We start from the raw sequence: 18,607 nt of genomic DNA on the forward strand, positions 1-18,607 counted from the left end.
ATGACACATCTATCTATTCCCTCTGCATCCTTGGCACATACGATTCTTTCTACGGGTATGACTGCATTCTCAGTGTCTCATTCCCCATTTTGGGTTCTTGATTCTGGTGCCATAAAACACATGTCAGGTATGTCCTCACTATTTTTTATTTAAAAGACTATGTTCTCGTTAAGCATATTAATCTTGTTGATGGATCAATTTCACTAGTACAGGCAATGGGAAATGTTACCCTTGCACCTTTCCTTTCCACTCAATTTGTATTGTTAGTTCCAAAATTTCCTTTAAATCTGTTGTCCGTCAATTAGGTGGTTAAGTCTATGAATTGTTGTCTAACTTATTACCCCACTCATCGTGTCTTTCAGGATCTCGTGACGAGGAAGATGATTGATTTTGCTCGTGAGAGAGGGGGATTATACTATTTGGACAGTCACAACCTAGACAATACTTTACATGCACTACACATAGTTGATTCACCTCTTTAGTGGCATATCAAACTTGGTCATCCATCTCCGACAAAACTGATTCAAGTAGTTCCAGGTAGGGTGGCATCGAGCTGAGCCGAGCCTGAACCTGCCTATGTTCGAGCCGAGCCTAGTCTCGAGCCTAAAATTGTTATCTAGCGCGAGCCCAAAAATTTTAACCGAGTTCGAGCTGAGCTCAAGCTTCAACATACATTTAAAACTTTTTAAAAAATATATATCAAATAAATTGTATATAAAATTATGCATACATTTTATATAAAATTGGGTATGACCTCTACATAAAATTGAGCATAACCTATATATATAATACATGTATAAGATTGGGCATGACCTCTACTTAAAATTGAGCATAATCTATGTATATAATACATGTATAAAATTCGGCATGACCTCTACTTAAAATTGGGTATAATCTATATACATAATACCTGCATAAACACTCCATAAAATTGTCTATACATTCCATAAATACTCCATGAAATTGTTTATACATTCCATACACTCCATAAAATAGTCTAAACACTCCATAACATTAGGAATAAACTCCATACAATAATCAAATACAACAAAATTAAATGAAATTTCACTATCAATTTACAATCACTCAAATAAAAACTATAAATCCATTATAAATTTACAAACTATAGTTGTTTCTCTTCATGCTAGAAAATAATATACATCGCTGCATAGAGCAAAATCTCCACCTATGACAAAAACAAAAAAATAAAATTAATTATTGTCAGTTAAAAAAATACTCTTCCACTACTAGTTACTTAATGTCGTTAAAAATATTAAAATTACCATGATGAGAAAAACATGAAAATCATGTAGCTTGTAGCATTATTTCTACACTCTTCTTCTCAGGCTATAATCATAAAACAAAATTTTAATAAATAAAACTAAAAAATATCATAATAAATAATTTATTAAAGAAATTCACCTTGTGATTTTTCTTTACACCGTAAAGAGCCCGAACCCAATCACTGCTACAAATCAAAGCTTGAACTGTATTTGGTACCAAGGAAGAATGATATGAATCTATTACTTTGCCACCAGCACTAAATGTAGACTCTGAAGCTACTGTGGATATGAGAATTACAAGGATGCCTGCTGCCATCTTAGATAATACCCGAAATTTCATATGATTCACTTTCCACCATTCTAAAACCTCAAAATCATATTGTGAAGTTTTCTCACAACTATATACACCTTCTTCAAGATAAATTTCCAATTTCGACCTTGGTGAATTAACTACATCCACTTGTTTCACATAATTCATTAACCTTGACTAATCTTGTTAATCTCTTTTAATAAAATTTTCAATTTCTTTTCCTCTGCCTCGTGCACCTCCATACACTCCTTCTTAATTGTCTTACGGGATATTTTCTCATAATTCATATTTGCCATCTTCATTACAAAATTAAATCCCTCCTCTTCTACTATTATGAATGGATGCTCATGCATAAAAATCCAATGAGCAATGAGTACGCTCATTTTAGCTTGATCATATTTGCCTCCAAAATCCAGAAAAGGAAGTCCAGATGGAATCTGATCAACATTAGACCCCACTCCCACTGGTTGAAAGTTTTAAGGTTTTTTGTTTTCTCATTGCCACTTTTCTATTAGGACAACGTTTCAAATGTTGACTCATATGTATGGTCACTCTACTACTAATAACACTCAAATTGATTTTACAATGAACACACTGAGCCTTTTTTGTACCATTAAGTGATATTTCTTTGAATTCCAACCACACATGGGACTTTTTCTGTCTTTTTGAAGTATGGGTAGAGTCACCTTCATCCTCATTTATGGTAATTTCATCTGGGCCCATTTCTATGACTGTGGGTAGTGACTCTGGTGGAGTTGAGTCACTATTTATGGCCACACTAGAATTAGTGTTAATTATTGATGTCAATTGAGGAGGTGTTGACATTCTTGCTTCTACAAAAAAACAAAATTACAAATTAAAAACATAAAGAAAAGAAAGCAATCTAAACAACAAATATCCTACACATAATTTAAGATACTTATCAGCAATAAGGAGAACAATGTCATTAACTATAACTTCAGAACACAATATCCTAAAATAAAATTACCCAAATACCCTTGACCTTTAACATTCTTATAAAATTTAGGCCTAATCTTATTTTATCAAACTTGTCTATTCTTAGAGGAAGGTACGTGACGTTGTGACAATTGGGAACGATCCTTGTCTTTCAATGCAGCGGGGTCTCTTCGAGCCAGTAGCCCTACACCCAATAGTTTCCAGTCCAATATACCATTCCTTTTTTTATATATAAATTTAAAAATTTCTAAAAAAAGGAAATAAGTGAATTTGACAAGGTTTAGGCATCATATATCATCCAATGAGTGAATATAAGACATCAAAGGTTCACACACAAGGTCTCAATTTCCAAAAGATAGAAAATGAACTATCAAATTGCTTTTGCTAATACATCAAGCCAGATAACATTTTAGAACAGCAACAGGTATACGTTCAATGAGAATTCAGAAAGAAAACTAACATTTTTTTTTTTTTTTTTTACAATAAAGAGAAGTTGGATGCAATTAAGAAAGCTCCTGATTCCATTAACTATAATAGAGTATTATTGAACAGAATATGTTATCAACACTCAATATCAAGAAATGAACTTGCTCAAGAATGCAAAGTCATTTCATCAAATTGCAACAACAGAAAGTGTCCATTTCCTGTTTACAATAATTGAAAATTCCACCAACACTTGAAATTCCCTATGTCCCTGGTTCAACTTGACAATATATAGATAAAAATGATTAGTTAGCAGCCAATTATAGACCATGTTGAGGACCTGACCAGCTCCACTTCTGTATGACATGAATATGGTCAAACTACTGTAAATTAAGAAGAAAGAAATAAGGAGCAAGGATCATGAGCATTGATGAAACCCTAATCTTTGTCTACCTCCTACTCTAGGCAGCCGCCTAAGCAATGGAATTGGTAGTGAGAGTATCAGTGCAGGTCAATGTCACTGTTATACTAAATCCTGTTGGAGTTCCAGTCTGTGTAGTCTCATCTCACTTGTCTACAATGAAGAGAAAATTGGATATTATGCCTTGCACAAACTGGCAAGCTTCTGATTCTTCCATCTTTTCATTCCTCCATTGCGGGTGGAATTGTCAAGTTGGTTCTGGATGGAACATTTATTAAGGAGAACCAATTCTAAATGTGGTTTAGGGTGTTGCAACTCCTTCACTATTATTACAAGGCTGCCATGATGTGTCAGAATTTTGGGGGTTGAGATGGTACAATCTATTTCATGGGAGAGTTTAAGGGCCCCAAGACATGTCGAAATTCAGATATACCCTCCACCGGTTGGGACTGGGATCTCCATCTCCTTGCTATTTACATGAAATTCACTTGTTAAGGAAATTCAAGTGTTCTTCTTTCTGTCACTATTTTCTTATTTTTTTTGGAATGATCTTTCTGTCACTATTTAGTAACTATGTTTTGGAAAAAGATGTTGAGGAGATGTTTGATTGTCATATGTGCTGGAAAAATGCATGTAGGTCAGGCTTTCGCTTTTTAATTTTGAGTAATGGTATAAGGTGATGAATCTGTCTGGTTCTTAACTGAAAGAGGTAACATCCTGGCTGAACTTAACTTTAATGCCTTAACATTATTGAACAGAATATGTTATCAACACTCAAAATCATGAAATAAAATTCATACCGGCAGTTTCTTCCAAGGATTTTTTCCTGAGTGTACTCAGCAGCAGACAAAAACTAACATTTTTTATTTTTTTTAAAGAGAAGTTGGATGCAATTAAGAAAGCTCCTGATTCCATTAACTATAATAGAGTATTATTGAACAGAATATGTTATCAACACCCAAAATCATGAAATAAAATTCATACCGGCAGTTTCTTCCAAGGATTTCTTCCCTAGTGTACTCTATAAGTTCAAGAAACTGTCAGATGCAAATATCTGCAAAAAAAAAAAAAAAAAAAAAAAAAAAAAACGGATTGTTATCTTTGCTTAGGCATAACTGCATTCTAATACAGAACATTTCACTTACAGAAACAGAGTGTTCGCCGTTCGGATATCTCCAAAAGCCTTTTCAAGAATGAAGGAGCACTAAAACGAAAGCGAGAGTTAGAGATTTTGTAGGGTTTGGTCGGTGACGAAAAAAAACTAGAAGATTAAATAAAAATCTTACCTCATTCCGTCGGACAGTCGCTTTCGTCTCGTCGGCAAGGAAGAACTTCGGAGGAAGAAATCGAAGTCTTTGACAGAGAGTGAGGAATCGAAGAGGGAGAGGGAGAACGAGGGATATGAAGACCAAAATCCCCCATTTCCTATAAATCCCCGCCGACGGACAGCGATTTCCGAGAGAAAATTGTCCTAAAATGGCAGAGAATTATGGGAATCGCAGATGGAGTGGAAGCGTGTCGTGTTGAGAAAGTCCCGAAATTTTTCCAAATCCCCCAATTCCCGAATCGCCGCTCGTTAAATTAACGAGTCGGCTCGCGAGCCAGTGAGCCGAACCTGGCTCTGGTCGAGCTTGGCTCGTTAATTTAAATGAGCTGATTTCACATCTCGAGCTCGGCTCGAGTTTGATAAATAACGAATCGAACCGAGCTGAACTCGAGCCGCTCGCGAGCCGGCTCGGTTCGAAGCCACCCCTAGTTCTAGGTTTTCTTTCTCGTATTACTTTTCAATGTGAGTTATGTCAATTAGGCAACCATCACCAGAGCTCCTTTCATGTTTCATCTCATAGGACAAATAAACTTTTTGAGCTTGTACACTCAGATGTCTGGGTCCTTGTCCTGTAACTAGTCAATTTGGTCATAAGTATTTTATTTCTTTCATTGATCATTTCAGTAGATGTACTTGGATTTATCTCATGTGAGAAAAATCTCAAGTTTTTTATGTATTTAAGCTATTTTATAAGGAAATAAAGAATCAATTTGCAACCTCTATCATATCTTGCATACAGACAATGGTTTTGAGTTTATGAATCATAAATTTGGCTCTTTCTGTCAGTCATAAGGAATCATCCATCAAACTTCTTGTGTGTTCACTCCACAACAAAGTGGAGATGCTGAATGCAAGAATCGTCATTTACTTGAGGTAGCTCGCATTATGCTGATTCACATGAATGTATCTAAGACTTCTTGGGGTGATGTTGTTCTTATTGCATGTTTTATGATAAATAGAATGTAGTTTTCTGCTCTTGATGGCAAGATTCCTATTTAGTTTGTTTTACCTACTGCACCTTTGTTTCCAGTGTCACCTTGGGTTTGTGGGTTTGTATGCTTTGCACATGTATTTGATCAGTCAAAGGATAAATTGTCTCCACAGTCTATCAAGTGTTTCTTTTTGGAGTATTCTCAAACACAAAAAAGGTACAAATTTTATTGTCCATCTATGAGAAAAACATTTGTTTTTGCTGATTTTACCTTCTTTGAGTATGTTTCGTTTTTTCAATCTTCTAATTCTGAGTCGATTCCACTTGAACCCTCTATACTTAGTCCGATTATTCCTATTCCAATTGATGAATGTACTCTAGCCCCACGAGATGCTTTTACTGAAAAACCAATGTAGGTATACCAGCGCTGACAACAATCATCTTGTTCTGATCCAAACCCCCTCCTCACATCCGACCATGATTCTTCATCATCTCCTGATCCTAAGGTAAGTGATTTGCACCTTCCTATTGTCCTTTAAAAAGGTGTTCGTAAAGGTACTTGCCATCCTTTATCTCATTTTGTCTCCTTTGATTCCTTGTTTAATTACTATCGTAAGTTTGTTTTGTCCATCTCCACTTGCACTATTCCTTCGGTGTTAGAGGCCTTGTTGCAACCTTATTGGAAGAGTGCCATGGATGTTGAGATGGAAATATTAACTGATAGATGGTGGCATATGTAATTTATTTTCCCATTTAAGCTGTAAATGAAATCACATTCCCCGCTCTGCTAATCACCTGGTAGATGCCCAGGCCAAGGCGGGCATTTCTCTGCAACACTTTGTTGTGGAGTCAGGCCCCTGGACCTAGGTTTGTAATTTTTCTTCTCCTTTTTATCAATATATGCGCCATTCATAAAAAAAAAAAAAAACTGATAGATGGTGGGAGTAATGTGACTTACCTCCAGGTGTTGCTGTAGTTGGGTGTTGATGGGCCTATATTATTAAATATAACTCGGATGGATCAGTTGAACGCTACAAGGCTTGTCTTATTGCCAAAGGGTATACACAAACATTTGGGGCGAATGTTTTTGAGATTTTTTCTCCTGTTGCTCGCTTGTCCTCTATTTGTATACTTATTTCTGTTGCAATCCATCATAGTTGGTTTCTATTCCAGCTAGATATTAAAAATGACTTCTTAAAGGGTGACCTTGAGGAAGAAGTCTATAAGGAACAACCTCCAGGAGAAACACGTAAGGTATGTCGAGTAAAGAAGGCTCTTTATGGCTTAAAACAGTCTGTCAGTTTGGTTTGAAAATTTTAGTCAAGTGGTTACCATGGGATTTCGTAGAAGCCTAAAACGACCATCTACAATAATTATTTTACTAGTATATGTTGATGATATCATCCTATCTGGCATCCCATTTGGGAATCATTTTCTGATTAAGGATCTGGGTTAGTTGAAATATTTTCTAAGTATTGAGGTAGTGAAAAGTAAGGAAGGAACAACACTAACTTAGAGGAAATATGTGACTGATATGCTTCAAAAATATGGTCTTCTGGGGGCTAAACCTGCAGGTACACCTATGGAGGTAGGACTTGATCTTCATGATAATCAAAGTTTAGAACTAAAAGATAAAACAATGTATCAAAGATTAGTAGGCAAACTTATCTATGCTACAATTACTAGACCAGATATTTCATTTGCAGTGAGTGTAGTGAGCTAGTTCATGGAGCATCTACGTAAGATTCACCTAGAAGCTGCACAAAGAATCTTGAAATATCTAAAGAGCGCACTCGGAAAAGGTCTCCTTTTCAAACTTAATAATCACTTGAAGATTGGAGCTTTCTCTGATGTTTATGCAAGCGCTAAGCTTGGCTAAAAATTAACCACTGGATACTATGTATTTCTGGGAGGAAATCTAGTCACTTGGAAAAGTAAAAAGCAGAATATTGTTGCTCGGTCCAGTGCAGAAGCTGAATATAGAGCAATGACCCACATTGTCAGTGAGCTAATGTGGATAAAATCTATTGTCCAGGAGTTTGGCCTCGATCAGAAGGATCATATGACTACGTATTGTGATAACCAGGTGGCCATCTTTATTGCAAACAATCCAGTCTTTCATGGAAGAATAAAACATATAGAGGTAGATTGTCACTTCATCCGAGATGTAGTTATGAGGAAAAAAGTAACTACTCCATATGTTCGGTCTAGTGATCAACTCGGCGATATCCTAATTAAAGTACTGGGAAAGAGTGAATTCTTGAACTTCTGCGACAAGCTGGGATTGTTCGACATATACTCTCTAGTTTGAGGAGTGTTGAAAAACCAGAATAGGGGCATTTTGATCATTTTACTTTGTCTTTATTTATATTTCTTGATGTAATCTTATTCTACAGGTCAAACTGTGTCTACGGACCAAATTTCATGTAAAGGGAACAAGACATAGACACGAGATCTCAAGGGAAGGAGAGGAGAGGAATTCTAGCTCTTGGGAGAGAAGAGAGAAGAAACCAAGGGAGAGAAGGAAGAAGACAAGAGAGAGAGGTGTATGGGCGAATTTGAGCCAAGAGGAAGAGGCTTGAATGCTCTACCCCATGCCTTGAAGTTATATTTATAGTTGTGTGAAGGTGTTTACAATGACTATAATGCCCTTAGGGTTACATGCTTCAAAAGGAAAAACACATAAGAGGACATACATCAACTTGCATAATTATAATTCTATGTCATCTCTATGAAAACTCTCCTTATTTATTAACCATGCCACCCCTACACACTTGCGTGTCTCTTAACATTCTCCCTCGAATTGTTGTTTGTAAGTTCACTTGCAAATAATCTTGGTCAAGAAACTCGTGTGCTTGAAAAAGAAGTTTTGATTGTCTTGTTCTTGTTCACATCTTGCTTGTAGTCTTCATCTTGTCTCCCCCTTACTTGGATATTCTAACCAGATAAAACTTAATTGCCACAACTTAATTGGTTACCTTTTTCTTGTACTTCTTCTTCTCTCCCTCAAGTTAGGGATCTCTTTGTTATTTACCAAGAGACCCAGTTTGCATAACATAATGGTGAGAGAAGAAAAATCACTCAAGGGACTTTTTGCTCTCTTAATAAAATCACATTTCATAAAAAAAAAGAGAAGAAAAATCACTCCTAGCCATACAAAAAAGTTCCATACACCAGTTAAAACGGAGCTAAAACACACTTCGCTCAATTTCAATGGTAGAAAAACAACCCAACTTTAGGACACAACAAAGAGACTACTCACTTTTTAAGGGTAGCTCAAACACAAATCACTTCTTGGGTGAAGAATAAAAGACTTAACTCAAGCTGGATGTTGACCACACTCCTATACTTTTTAGGTAGTGGGTCTATAGGCATTGCTCTAAAGTGATTTTAACAACAACAAATTGAAGAAAGTACTTTCAAGAATTAAGGGTGTGAATAAAAAAATAGCAGTTTTGATAGCTCAAAAGGAAGGAGGTGCACAATGCAGCTCTTCATACTTCCAAGTAAGAAGGAGGCGCTTTTAGACCAATAGATAGATAAAAAGTGACCAGGTTTGATACAAGAGGGAGATAAAAAAAATAATTCCTCTATTAATTTGATGATCAAGAAAACTTAAAAAAATCCCATAAGAAACTTTTTAGATGAAACATAATAATGGAAACTTTCTAAAAATAGACTTCTCTAATAAGGCAATTACTTTTGAACACAACTTGACCAATTTGCAAAGAAAAAATTCAAGAGATAAATTCTCAAATGAGAGAGGTTTTAGGAGACTAAGATTTGGAATTTAGAATAAGCAAAATGAGACTTTCTAATTCAAAATTTTTAGACTTTGTCAAAAAAAGAAAACTAAACTCATAATGGGAAAGACTCCTCTTAAGAAAACTAATGTAATATGAGATCAAATAAAAGAAACTTTTAAGGAAGGAAAAATACTTAAGTTGGTAAAATCTTGACTAGATTTTGAAAACAAACAGGAAACTTAACCAACATTAGTCACTCAAAAGTGAAGCAAAATTTTTGGCTTAGATTCGGATTTTTGCATGCAATAGGATACCAGCATGATCTTTGATTCTTTCAATGTGGATATCTCTCTCTAGAAAGATCAGATTGAGAAACGGTTTATTGGGATAGAAAATAGACTCGCATAATTTTTTGTTGAGATATAATTCTCAGTATAAATCCTTAGTAACGTTGGTACAAACCGTTCAGAAAGTTGACGTTTTCTAATGCTACTCAAAACTTTTCTGCTGCTTGACCTTTGCTGCTTCAGATGTCAATTTCTCTTTCTAGAAAAATATGTCTTCAACGATTCTTTTTGAGTTGGAAACTAGACTTAGAGATCTTTCCAATGGTATATATTTTTTTTATTGGAAACATACTGTAAGAGTGTAAAACATCTAATGGAAAACAGGAATTGGGAATGGAGACTAAGGAAAAATGAGAAACTCTTTTTTTTCTTCTTGTTCTTCTTCCTCCCTTTCTTCTCCATCTTCTTCTCCTTTTCCATCTTAGATCTTTACCTGCTCTGATACCATGTTGATTTCTAGGGACAAGATGTAGACACAAGAGATCTCAAGGGAAGGAGAGAAGAGAGGAATTCTAGCTTTTGGGAGAGAGGAGAGAAGAAACCAAGGGAGAGAAGGAAGAAGAAAAAAAAGAGAGGTGTATAGACGAGTTTGAGCCAAGAAGCCCCATGCCTTGAGGTTATATTTATAGTTGAGTGAAGGTGTTGACAATGACTATAATGCCCTTAGGGCTACATGCTTCAAAAGGAAAAAGACATAAGAGGACATACACCAATTTGCATAATTAATATTTTATGCCATCTCTATGAAAGTTCTTCTTATTTACTAGCCATGCAACCCCTACACACATGGGTCTCTTAACAAGGTTTTTCACTTAAAGTAGGGGCAATGTTATAAATTATACTAACCCATCGAACCCTAAGCTATAAATAGAAGTTGGGGGACATCTAGGTTGTCCATATAAGTTTATTTCTCAATTTTCTTTTCTCCACTTTCTCTCCTTCTCATCCTCTTTCTTCAACTTCTTTCTTCTTACTTTTTTCAGACATAATTCAACATTGGGAACAAGATTACATAGAAATATGAATATGTCGATAAGGTGAAATGACCAAAATGCCCTTGGACTGTTTTTTCAACAGCAATTGTTAAGAAATGTTGTTGTGTTATAAGGTTAAGGAATAGGCCTCCTTAGTGGCAAGTCATTTTGGAATGAAACCAAACTCAAATCTTAACATGTTATCAGAGTAGGACGTGTCAAAGTCCTAGGCGAGAGTACTTCCTAGGAGGTCACCCATCCTAGAATTACTCTTGCCCAGGCTCGCTTAACTACGAAGTTCTGAGTCAGATACCTAGCCAATACAACCTGAAAAGACTAGCGGAAAGCCAAGCACCTAACTCAGACCACAAGAGTGGACGGAACCACTCTGACACCCACCCCCGCCCATTCTTGCCAATACAACCTGAAAAGACTAGCGGAAAGCCAAGCACCTAACTCAGACCACAAGAGTGGACGGAACCACTCTGACACCCACCCCCGCCCATTCTAGAGCCGCTTCTCACGGGATACGAACGCGGGCCGTGGCGTGCCTAGCTCTGATACCATGTCAAAGTCTTAGGCAAGAGTACTTCCCAGGTCACCCATCCTAGAATTACTCTCGCCCAAGCTCGCTTAACTTCGGAGTTCTGAGTCAGATACCTAGCCAATACAACCCGAAAAGACTAGCCGTTTAAGGTGCGGAAAGCCAAGTACCTAACTCAGACCACAAACTCTAACAAGAGTGGACGAAACCACTCTGACAGGACGCCTGTCTATACTTGGGCCTAGTTTGTACTACGTTGAATTGTCCACGCCTTAGGCTAATGTATAAGCCTAAACGCGAGAAAAGTGTTAGTGGGAGTAATCCTATATTGAAGAGTTAACAAATATTATTGGGTTATAAGGTTGAGTACTAAGCCTCCTAAGTGGCTAGTCATTTTGGGATTGCACCGGTTTAATCTTAACATGGTATCAGGGTAGGACTTTTGCTTAGACTTTAACTTACTTTGTGCTCGATTGAGTTGCCGACTTTTTAGGCCAGTTATAAGCTTGGATATGAGGGGAAGTGCTCGAGGGAATAATCTCACTTTGTTGAGTTTTAAGAATGTTGTTCGGTTGTAAGGATGAGCAATAGGTGTTAGTCATTTGGGGATTGAACGAGGCTCAGTCTTAACATAACACTTGACTATTCATGGAAGCTCCATGTCGTAACAAGAGCATTCTCCATTGTCCACTCGGCTGTAACAGGAGATGGATGGAGATCCTTGATACGAGACTCATTTTCATTGGTGAAAATCCTTATATCTCTAGCTCATAAAAGATATTTTTTACCATTCAATTTTGATGGCAATAATCTGGACATTAATAGTAAGCTTTCCTTCAGTTTCAGACTCACTATTGGACAAAGTTAATTCACTAGATCGAGATGAAGATTATCTTTCGTACACACCAGATTTTAAATAATTTCAAATTAACTTCAGGAGATCACAGAAAGTAAGCAGCACCTAATCACACACTTTAGCCAGTCCAACATGCTAAAAATTACTAAAACAATGGCTAAAAATTGTTATTTCAGCAATCAAACTTGGAAGTTCCACCAACTAAAAAATCATAGTCTGCCCTATAGACTTGCATAGACTAGGGACAAGGCTAGGGGGGACCTAGACTTCAAATAACCACCACAGTGACACTGAAACAATCATGTATGATTTTAAACCCAGTCACACAGTCAACCAGTAGGTTGTGGATAGAAAGAGAGGACAATGATTGTAGAGCCTCTCAAGAGAATGAAAAATGTGCTTCCTAAAGAAACTAACTCAATTATAAGAAAAAGGAGAAGAAGCTAACAAAGATCTGCCAGGGCCTAGGAATCTTCTCTAATACCATATAGATTTGCAAATCCAGCCTTAGAATAGAGAGAAGAGAGAAGAGAAAAGAGAGGAGAGAAGAGAAGCAAGAACAGTTGCCACACCATAGAGCTGTAGTTATGGTCGGGCTCCACTGCTCAGCTTCCTTTTATTTTGATTTAAGAGGATAATTAAAAAAGACATAAATGCCCCTTTGTCCTTACATTACACAAACCAATGTTACAATTCTAAGAAAATAAGAACCACTCACTAAGCCTATGGGAAGAGGACAAAGACTATTCTACCCATGAGTATGATGACAAAAGACCTTCTGACTTTCAATATTTAACATTCTCTTTTCCTCTGAAGTATTGGTTTTCATGTCTTAATAAATATTTTTCAGGTGCTGGAGGCAGTTTTTAAGACTGAAAAGAACTACTTTTGACTTGGCTAAATCATACGAAGCCTTAAGAATTTGTGAGAAATTTGTTGTGTTGATACCTTTTGAGCAACTTGCAAGCTGTATCGAATCAACTGGTGTCCTTCAGACTTCAAAGGCATTGCTTGATAGGTTAGAACTCCGTTGGAGACTTTCACAGCTAAAATCACCTTCTTTATGTAACATCGATCATCTACTAAAGCAACTGTCACTTTCTTATGGACGAGGGAGACCAACAAAGTCTAGCAAGACCAATGGAGCAAGGAAAGGATCTGATAAAGAACCAAAAAGCCCTATTTCAAAAAGATTGTCAAGATACCCTTCAAGAGTTGTACTCTGTGCTTATATGATTCATGCACATCCTGATGCAGTTTTTACTGGACAGGGCAAGCGTGAGTTAGCATTAGCCAAGTCTGCATTTCATTTTATTCAAGAGTTTGAGTTGTTGATTAAGATTATATTAAACCGTGCTCCTAGAAGAGAGAGTGGAGGTCCGTCAAGCCAATCTCCATTTGATGCAGTGTATCAGAATGATATTCCTGGGAATGGGGAAACCCCCACTTCGCAGTGTCAAAGGACATTTAGGTCCCAGTTGTTGTCATTTGATGCTGCATGGTGTTCTTACCTCTGCCACTTTGTGGAGTGGAAGGTTGAGGATTCTAAGTTGCAAGTGGTGGATCTGGCACAGGCAACATCTCAACTCAATCTCTTTCTGAAGCAGGCATACATGGTAACTTCTTTTAGAGTTTTGTATTTTTGGTTTATTGTGTTTTGGTTGTACTGCTTTTTTGATTTTGATCTTTCTGTTTACTAAAAAGTGATCCCACTTAAATAGTTTCATCTCATGGTATGAGATATTCCAAATCGTATTGGGTACCATTCCACATACTTATGGCAAAGATTCCATGTTGACAGGGTTTTTTGTTCGTGTTATAAAAACATTGTAATATCTTTAATCTTTTAAAGTGTCTCTCATAATTTATTTCCATAATTATTGGAACACACATAAATGGTGTTTTTTACTTGAATAGAGAACTAAGACATTGTACAAAAAAATTTCATCAGTGTACCTAGAAAATCTCTCTCATTGAAAATCCTGGAGATGTATTCATCATATTTTTTTTTTTTTTTTATTGAAATGATCATGATCTATGTATGAATGAAGTTTCTGGTCTCTGTCTTCAATTTGTTTTGGTCGCCTGAGGTTGTTTTTATGTGAGTATTTCTTTGTTTGGATTTTTCTGTATAACAGACATTGACCCTGTTGGGACAAGTGTTTGATGATGATATTGGCCAAAACCAAGACTTGGCTGTTTGTTTATTGAGATTGGTCTTCAATGACATTGGGAATGGGAGGAAAAACAAAACAGTTAGGCCTAATGGACTTTCTGATAATGGCAGGTGTTACCAGAGCAGAAACTCCCTTTTGAGCCTGTGTCAGCCATCAGTGACAGTAAGGAGATTGTGATGATGGATAGAACCATGCCAGATATTACATTAAAAGATAAGGAGGAGAAACTGGAGAAGTCTTTGTTGTCTTCACCTGCTTCTCAGTTTTTCTTTCCTAGTGGGCCCATTTTTCTTCCCTTGGATGAAAGAAATGAGGGCAATGGAAGCTCAACCATCCTTGGCAACAGTAAATCTGAAACTGGTTCTTTCATTCTTGGGATCAGCTCCACTTTTCCTGGTAGGGATGGCCAAAGTGGTTCATTTAAAAATGAAAATTCAGTTAATGAGAAGGAAGTGCTTGTACATGAAATTATCCATGAGACGTGCCAGTCTTTTCTTGACAGCTTCGAGGTTGGCAAGGATCCTAATAACATTGAGGTCGGTACATACTTGGTTATTTTTATTTTTTTTGAAATGATATACTTGGTTAATTTAACTGATATAAAAGATGATGCATAGTTTTTTTTTTTTTTTTTGAGAAAGGATGCATTGTTGTTATTAGTGGTGGATTTGCTGAGGTTTATAGGTGTTTGACTATATAGCTTGGATTAACTGGACGACCGGTTTCACCTTAGGTTAAAAAATCTTGCCTTACTATAATTTTGGTTATGATTGTACCATCATACTTTAGTTACAGTTACCAAATCTTTATGTAAGGTCTGAGTCTATCCATTGTGAATCTGTTTTTTGGGTTTTGGGGGTAGACTGGATAGTCATGGTTTCTGTCAGTGCTGCCTCAATTTTTAGGTCATAATGGTTCCTCTTTTGGTCAACTATTTTAGAAGGGAGAACCCAAATATAATGTTAAAATGAGAAATGAAAAGATTCTGAGAATGATAGAATTGACTAGCCAATTTTGTATCATCCGATTCGCGATGTGCAAAGGTGGACCCCGCTATGGGCAATCCTCCGGCGCAGCTCGTGGTGGATGACAACAACCTCACCGGTGTCTCCGCCGATGATTGGTGACCTGTTCCTGCAGTCAACAGAGACCGTGACAATGAAGCTCTCTCGCCTGAACCCCTTCAACTTGCTCGGAATGGCAAAATCCTTCGTCGTTTTGAGAGGGGAGAATCCAGCGTGAGAATCTCTCGTCCCGGAGTTATCGTTTGCGATCGTGAGGACAGAAAGGAGGAGTCTCTTGGTGCTGGACAGCTCGACGACGGGAATGGACAAACCAATCAGACAAATGAGGAAGACGATGGAGGCTGGACGAAGTTTCAAACCAGGAGGACTTCTCGAAGAGCAAAGACAGGTTCTTCTATAACCTCTTTCAGTTTCGATAGCTCGATGCTGACCATTAGACGAACCACGATGCGTACAAGACCTCCATATGCATCAGCATTTGCTCAGACGGGAAACAAGCTTTCATCTTTCTTCCGGCAATGGCCTGTGCCGACTTTCTCCGACAGTTTGATGTTGTCACTTTTGTGGGATCGCATAGCACTCAATCCAGAGAAATTCGAAAAGCTCGCCTTGCGCTTCACCGTCTTTTGCTACAGAGATCAGTGGGAGTGTAAAGTTGTCCGGTATTGTGGTGATATGGTAATGGCACACATTTATATCCCTGAGCTCTCTGGACCCTTCGGCTGGTCGGCTTTTCGGGTAGCTCTCAGAGACCATCTCCCGACAGAAACCACTCCTTCCATAGCCCAATCTCTAAGCATCCAACATTCACCCCCTCTCCAATAGTCCCCCCTTCCACCATTCTCGACTGTTAACACTGCCTCAAACCCATCGCTGGTCATTCAGAATCTGTCCTCCCCCCCCCCCTTTTGCCTTTGTCACTGGAAGTGCGTCTTCCCCCTGACTCTTTCTTGCGGGGAAGACAGCTCCTTGCAGCTGCAGCTCTGGCCACCATGGTCGACACCCATTGGACCCCTGCAAGCCTCGCTGCCTGTTCAGCGCACGCCTGAGCTAGACCATCACCCACAAGTATCGTACATCGGCCCATTGGTATGGCTGATCTCCTTTCAATTCATTGACGACAAACTCACTGCATTGAGTACCCTCTCTTGCTTCCTGGCTCCTCTTGCAAGTTTCACGAACTGGGAGCCTATGGTGCCTACCTCCTAGTTCGGGCAGTCGGTCTCGATTTGGGAGATCCCGATTGAACTCTAGTCTATTGACATCCTTCGCTGAGTTGTTACTGGATTTGGTCTTCTCTTGTTGGGGCCGGAATCTACCTCTCAGTCCCGATTGGATGTTGCAAGGCTTTTCAATATTTCGGATCATCACTAGACTGGTTGTTTTTTCTCCAAGATCTTGGTAGGGGTGGTTTGCTTTTGGGCCAAGGCTGTCTATGATGATTTCCCCACTGTTGACTGCTCCCAGCACCGACGTGATGAATGGTATCCCTTATTGCAGCAACCCCCTTCGGCAACTCACTCTGATCCTGCCATTAATAGACCGTGCCCGTTCAACTTGGCAATCAGCCACCTGCCCCCCCTTTAGCCTATGCACCACCCCTGACACTCCTATACCTCTGACCTGTCCTCCCACCCTCCTACAAGGCATCACTGCTGTTTGCATTGCTCCCCCTCCCTCCAAACCTTCATTAATCCTTAGCCCACCAGCTATGCCCCCCCAACCTGGACTACGACCTCCGTACCTGATGCCTTTACCCAACCCTCAACCGCCAACCCGCAACCAAAGTCCTCCTTTAACTCGAGCATTTCCCCCGTTCAGAGACCCCCCCCCCCCCCCCCCCTTTAACTTCTTGCGAAGCTCACCTTTGCTATTCTTCAGGAAACCATGTGTCAGAATATGAAACCTCACTTGAGAACTTTGATCTTGCTCCTCTTTAGATTGGCATGCAATTGATGCGGTGGGTCACTCTGGTGGCCTGATTGTCCTATGGAACTCCTGTAATGTGAATCTCCTTGATTTCCGGATTGTCCAGTTTTCCATTGGCTTGCAGATTCGCGACTGTTGCTCGGGTCGTATTTGGGGCCTGTTGGGTGTTTATGGGCCTACCTGTTATTGCCTGCATAGCCTTTTTTGGGATGAGTTGACTGATCTTCTTCAATGTTGGTCTATTCCTTGGTTGATCGTGGGGGACTTTAATGCTATTAGATTTTGTAACAAGAAGTCTCTGCCTTCCACCTGGATCTCCTCCATGCGGGGGTTTGTGGATTTCATCAGTAGCAGTGAACTTGTGGAGATTCTTTTGCCGGGAAAGACACTTCACTTGGTCAAATGGACAAAGGCAAGCCATTCTCTCTAAGATTGACCGCTTTCTCGCGAGTTCTGATTGGCTTCAACTTTATGACAATGCATCAAGCAAGGTGTTAAATCGGATGGGTTCTGACCTTTGGCCGATCCTTCTGACCTCCTCCTTCGAGTGATGGGGTCCCTCCCCATTTCGATTTGAGAATTCTTGGCTGATGGATGCTGATTTTAATGGTCTCTTGGCTACCTGGTGGGCGAGTTTTGTTATTGATGGATGTCTGATTGGTTCTTCCCGCAGAAATTGAAGCTTCTCAAAGCAAAGGTATAGATGGAATGTCCGATTGGTTCTTCGAGAGCTTGAGTTTTGTTATTGATGGAATGTCTGATTGGTTCTTGGACTGATCGAGGAGCAGAGGTATCTTTCATCTATTGAATTTTCCTCTCGATTTGATCTCCAGTCCCGCTTTCATGTTATTCTTCACTTGGAGAAAATGCGATGGAAATAGCGTGCCCGGTTTTGTTGGCTAACAGATGGTGACGCCAACTCAATTTTTTTTTCACACCGTCGCTTCGACGAGCGTAGCTCTCAGAAGTTACTTCATTATGCATTGACAATAAGGTAACCTCGGATAGATCCTCCATTTCTGATGCTCTGATTAAGTTCTATGGAAATCTCTACTCTGAGTGCCCCTGTAGGCCAAGACTTCAGCATCTCCACTTTGCCAAAATCTTTATAGTGGCTGCCTCTTTCTTGGAGCTTCCTTTTTCTGACATGGAGATCGAAGCTGTTGTTCTTGGCATGGCCTATGACCGTGCCTGGCCCTGATAGATTTAATGGTGACTTTTTTATTGGTGGGCTTGGCCTACTCTAAAACAAGATATTTTTGTCATGGTTTGGGGCTTTCATAGCAATGGCATCTCCAACCTCTCTTGGGCTGCAACTCTAAGTCTTTCTCCGTGATGATTAAAACCCTAACAACGG

General features: G+C 38.8%; 1 protein-coding gene across 3 annotated transcripts in view; it reads left to right on the plus strand.

Moving 5' to 3' along the window:
• LOC137951527 (uncharacterized) overlaps positions 1 to 18,607 on the plus strand; it is a 53,110-nt gene that overhangs the window by 18,566 nt on the left and 15,937 nt on the right. For all 3 annotated transcript variants that reach the window (XM_068798240.1, XM_068798241.1, XM_068798242.1), the window contains exons 5-6: positions 12,970 to 13,735; positions 14,407 to 14,832. In XM_068798240.1, the coding sequence (XP_068654341.1) occupies positions 12,970 to 13,735; positions 14,407 to 14,832 (1,192 nt within the window). The remainder of the gene's footprint in view (positions 1 to 12,969; positions 13,736 to 14,406; positions 14,833 to 18,607) is intronic.

Source organism: Aristolochia californica, unplaced genomic scaffold (genome assembly GCF_029961685.1).
Source record: "Aristolochia californica isolate CCGP_79_NKW_82.1479 unplaced genomic scaffold, dmAriCali1.0.hap1 SCAF_15, whole genome shotgun sequence".
NCBI lineage: Eukaryota > Viridiplantae > Streptophyta > Magnoliopsida > Piperales > Aristolochiaceae > Aristolochia > Aristolochia californica.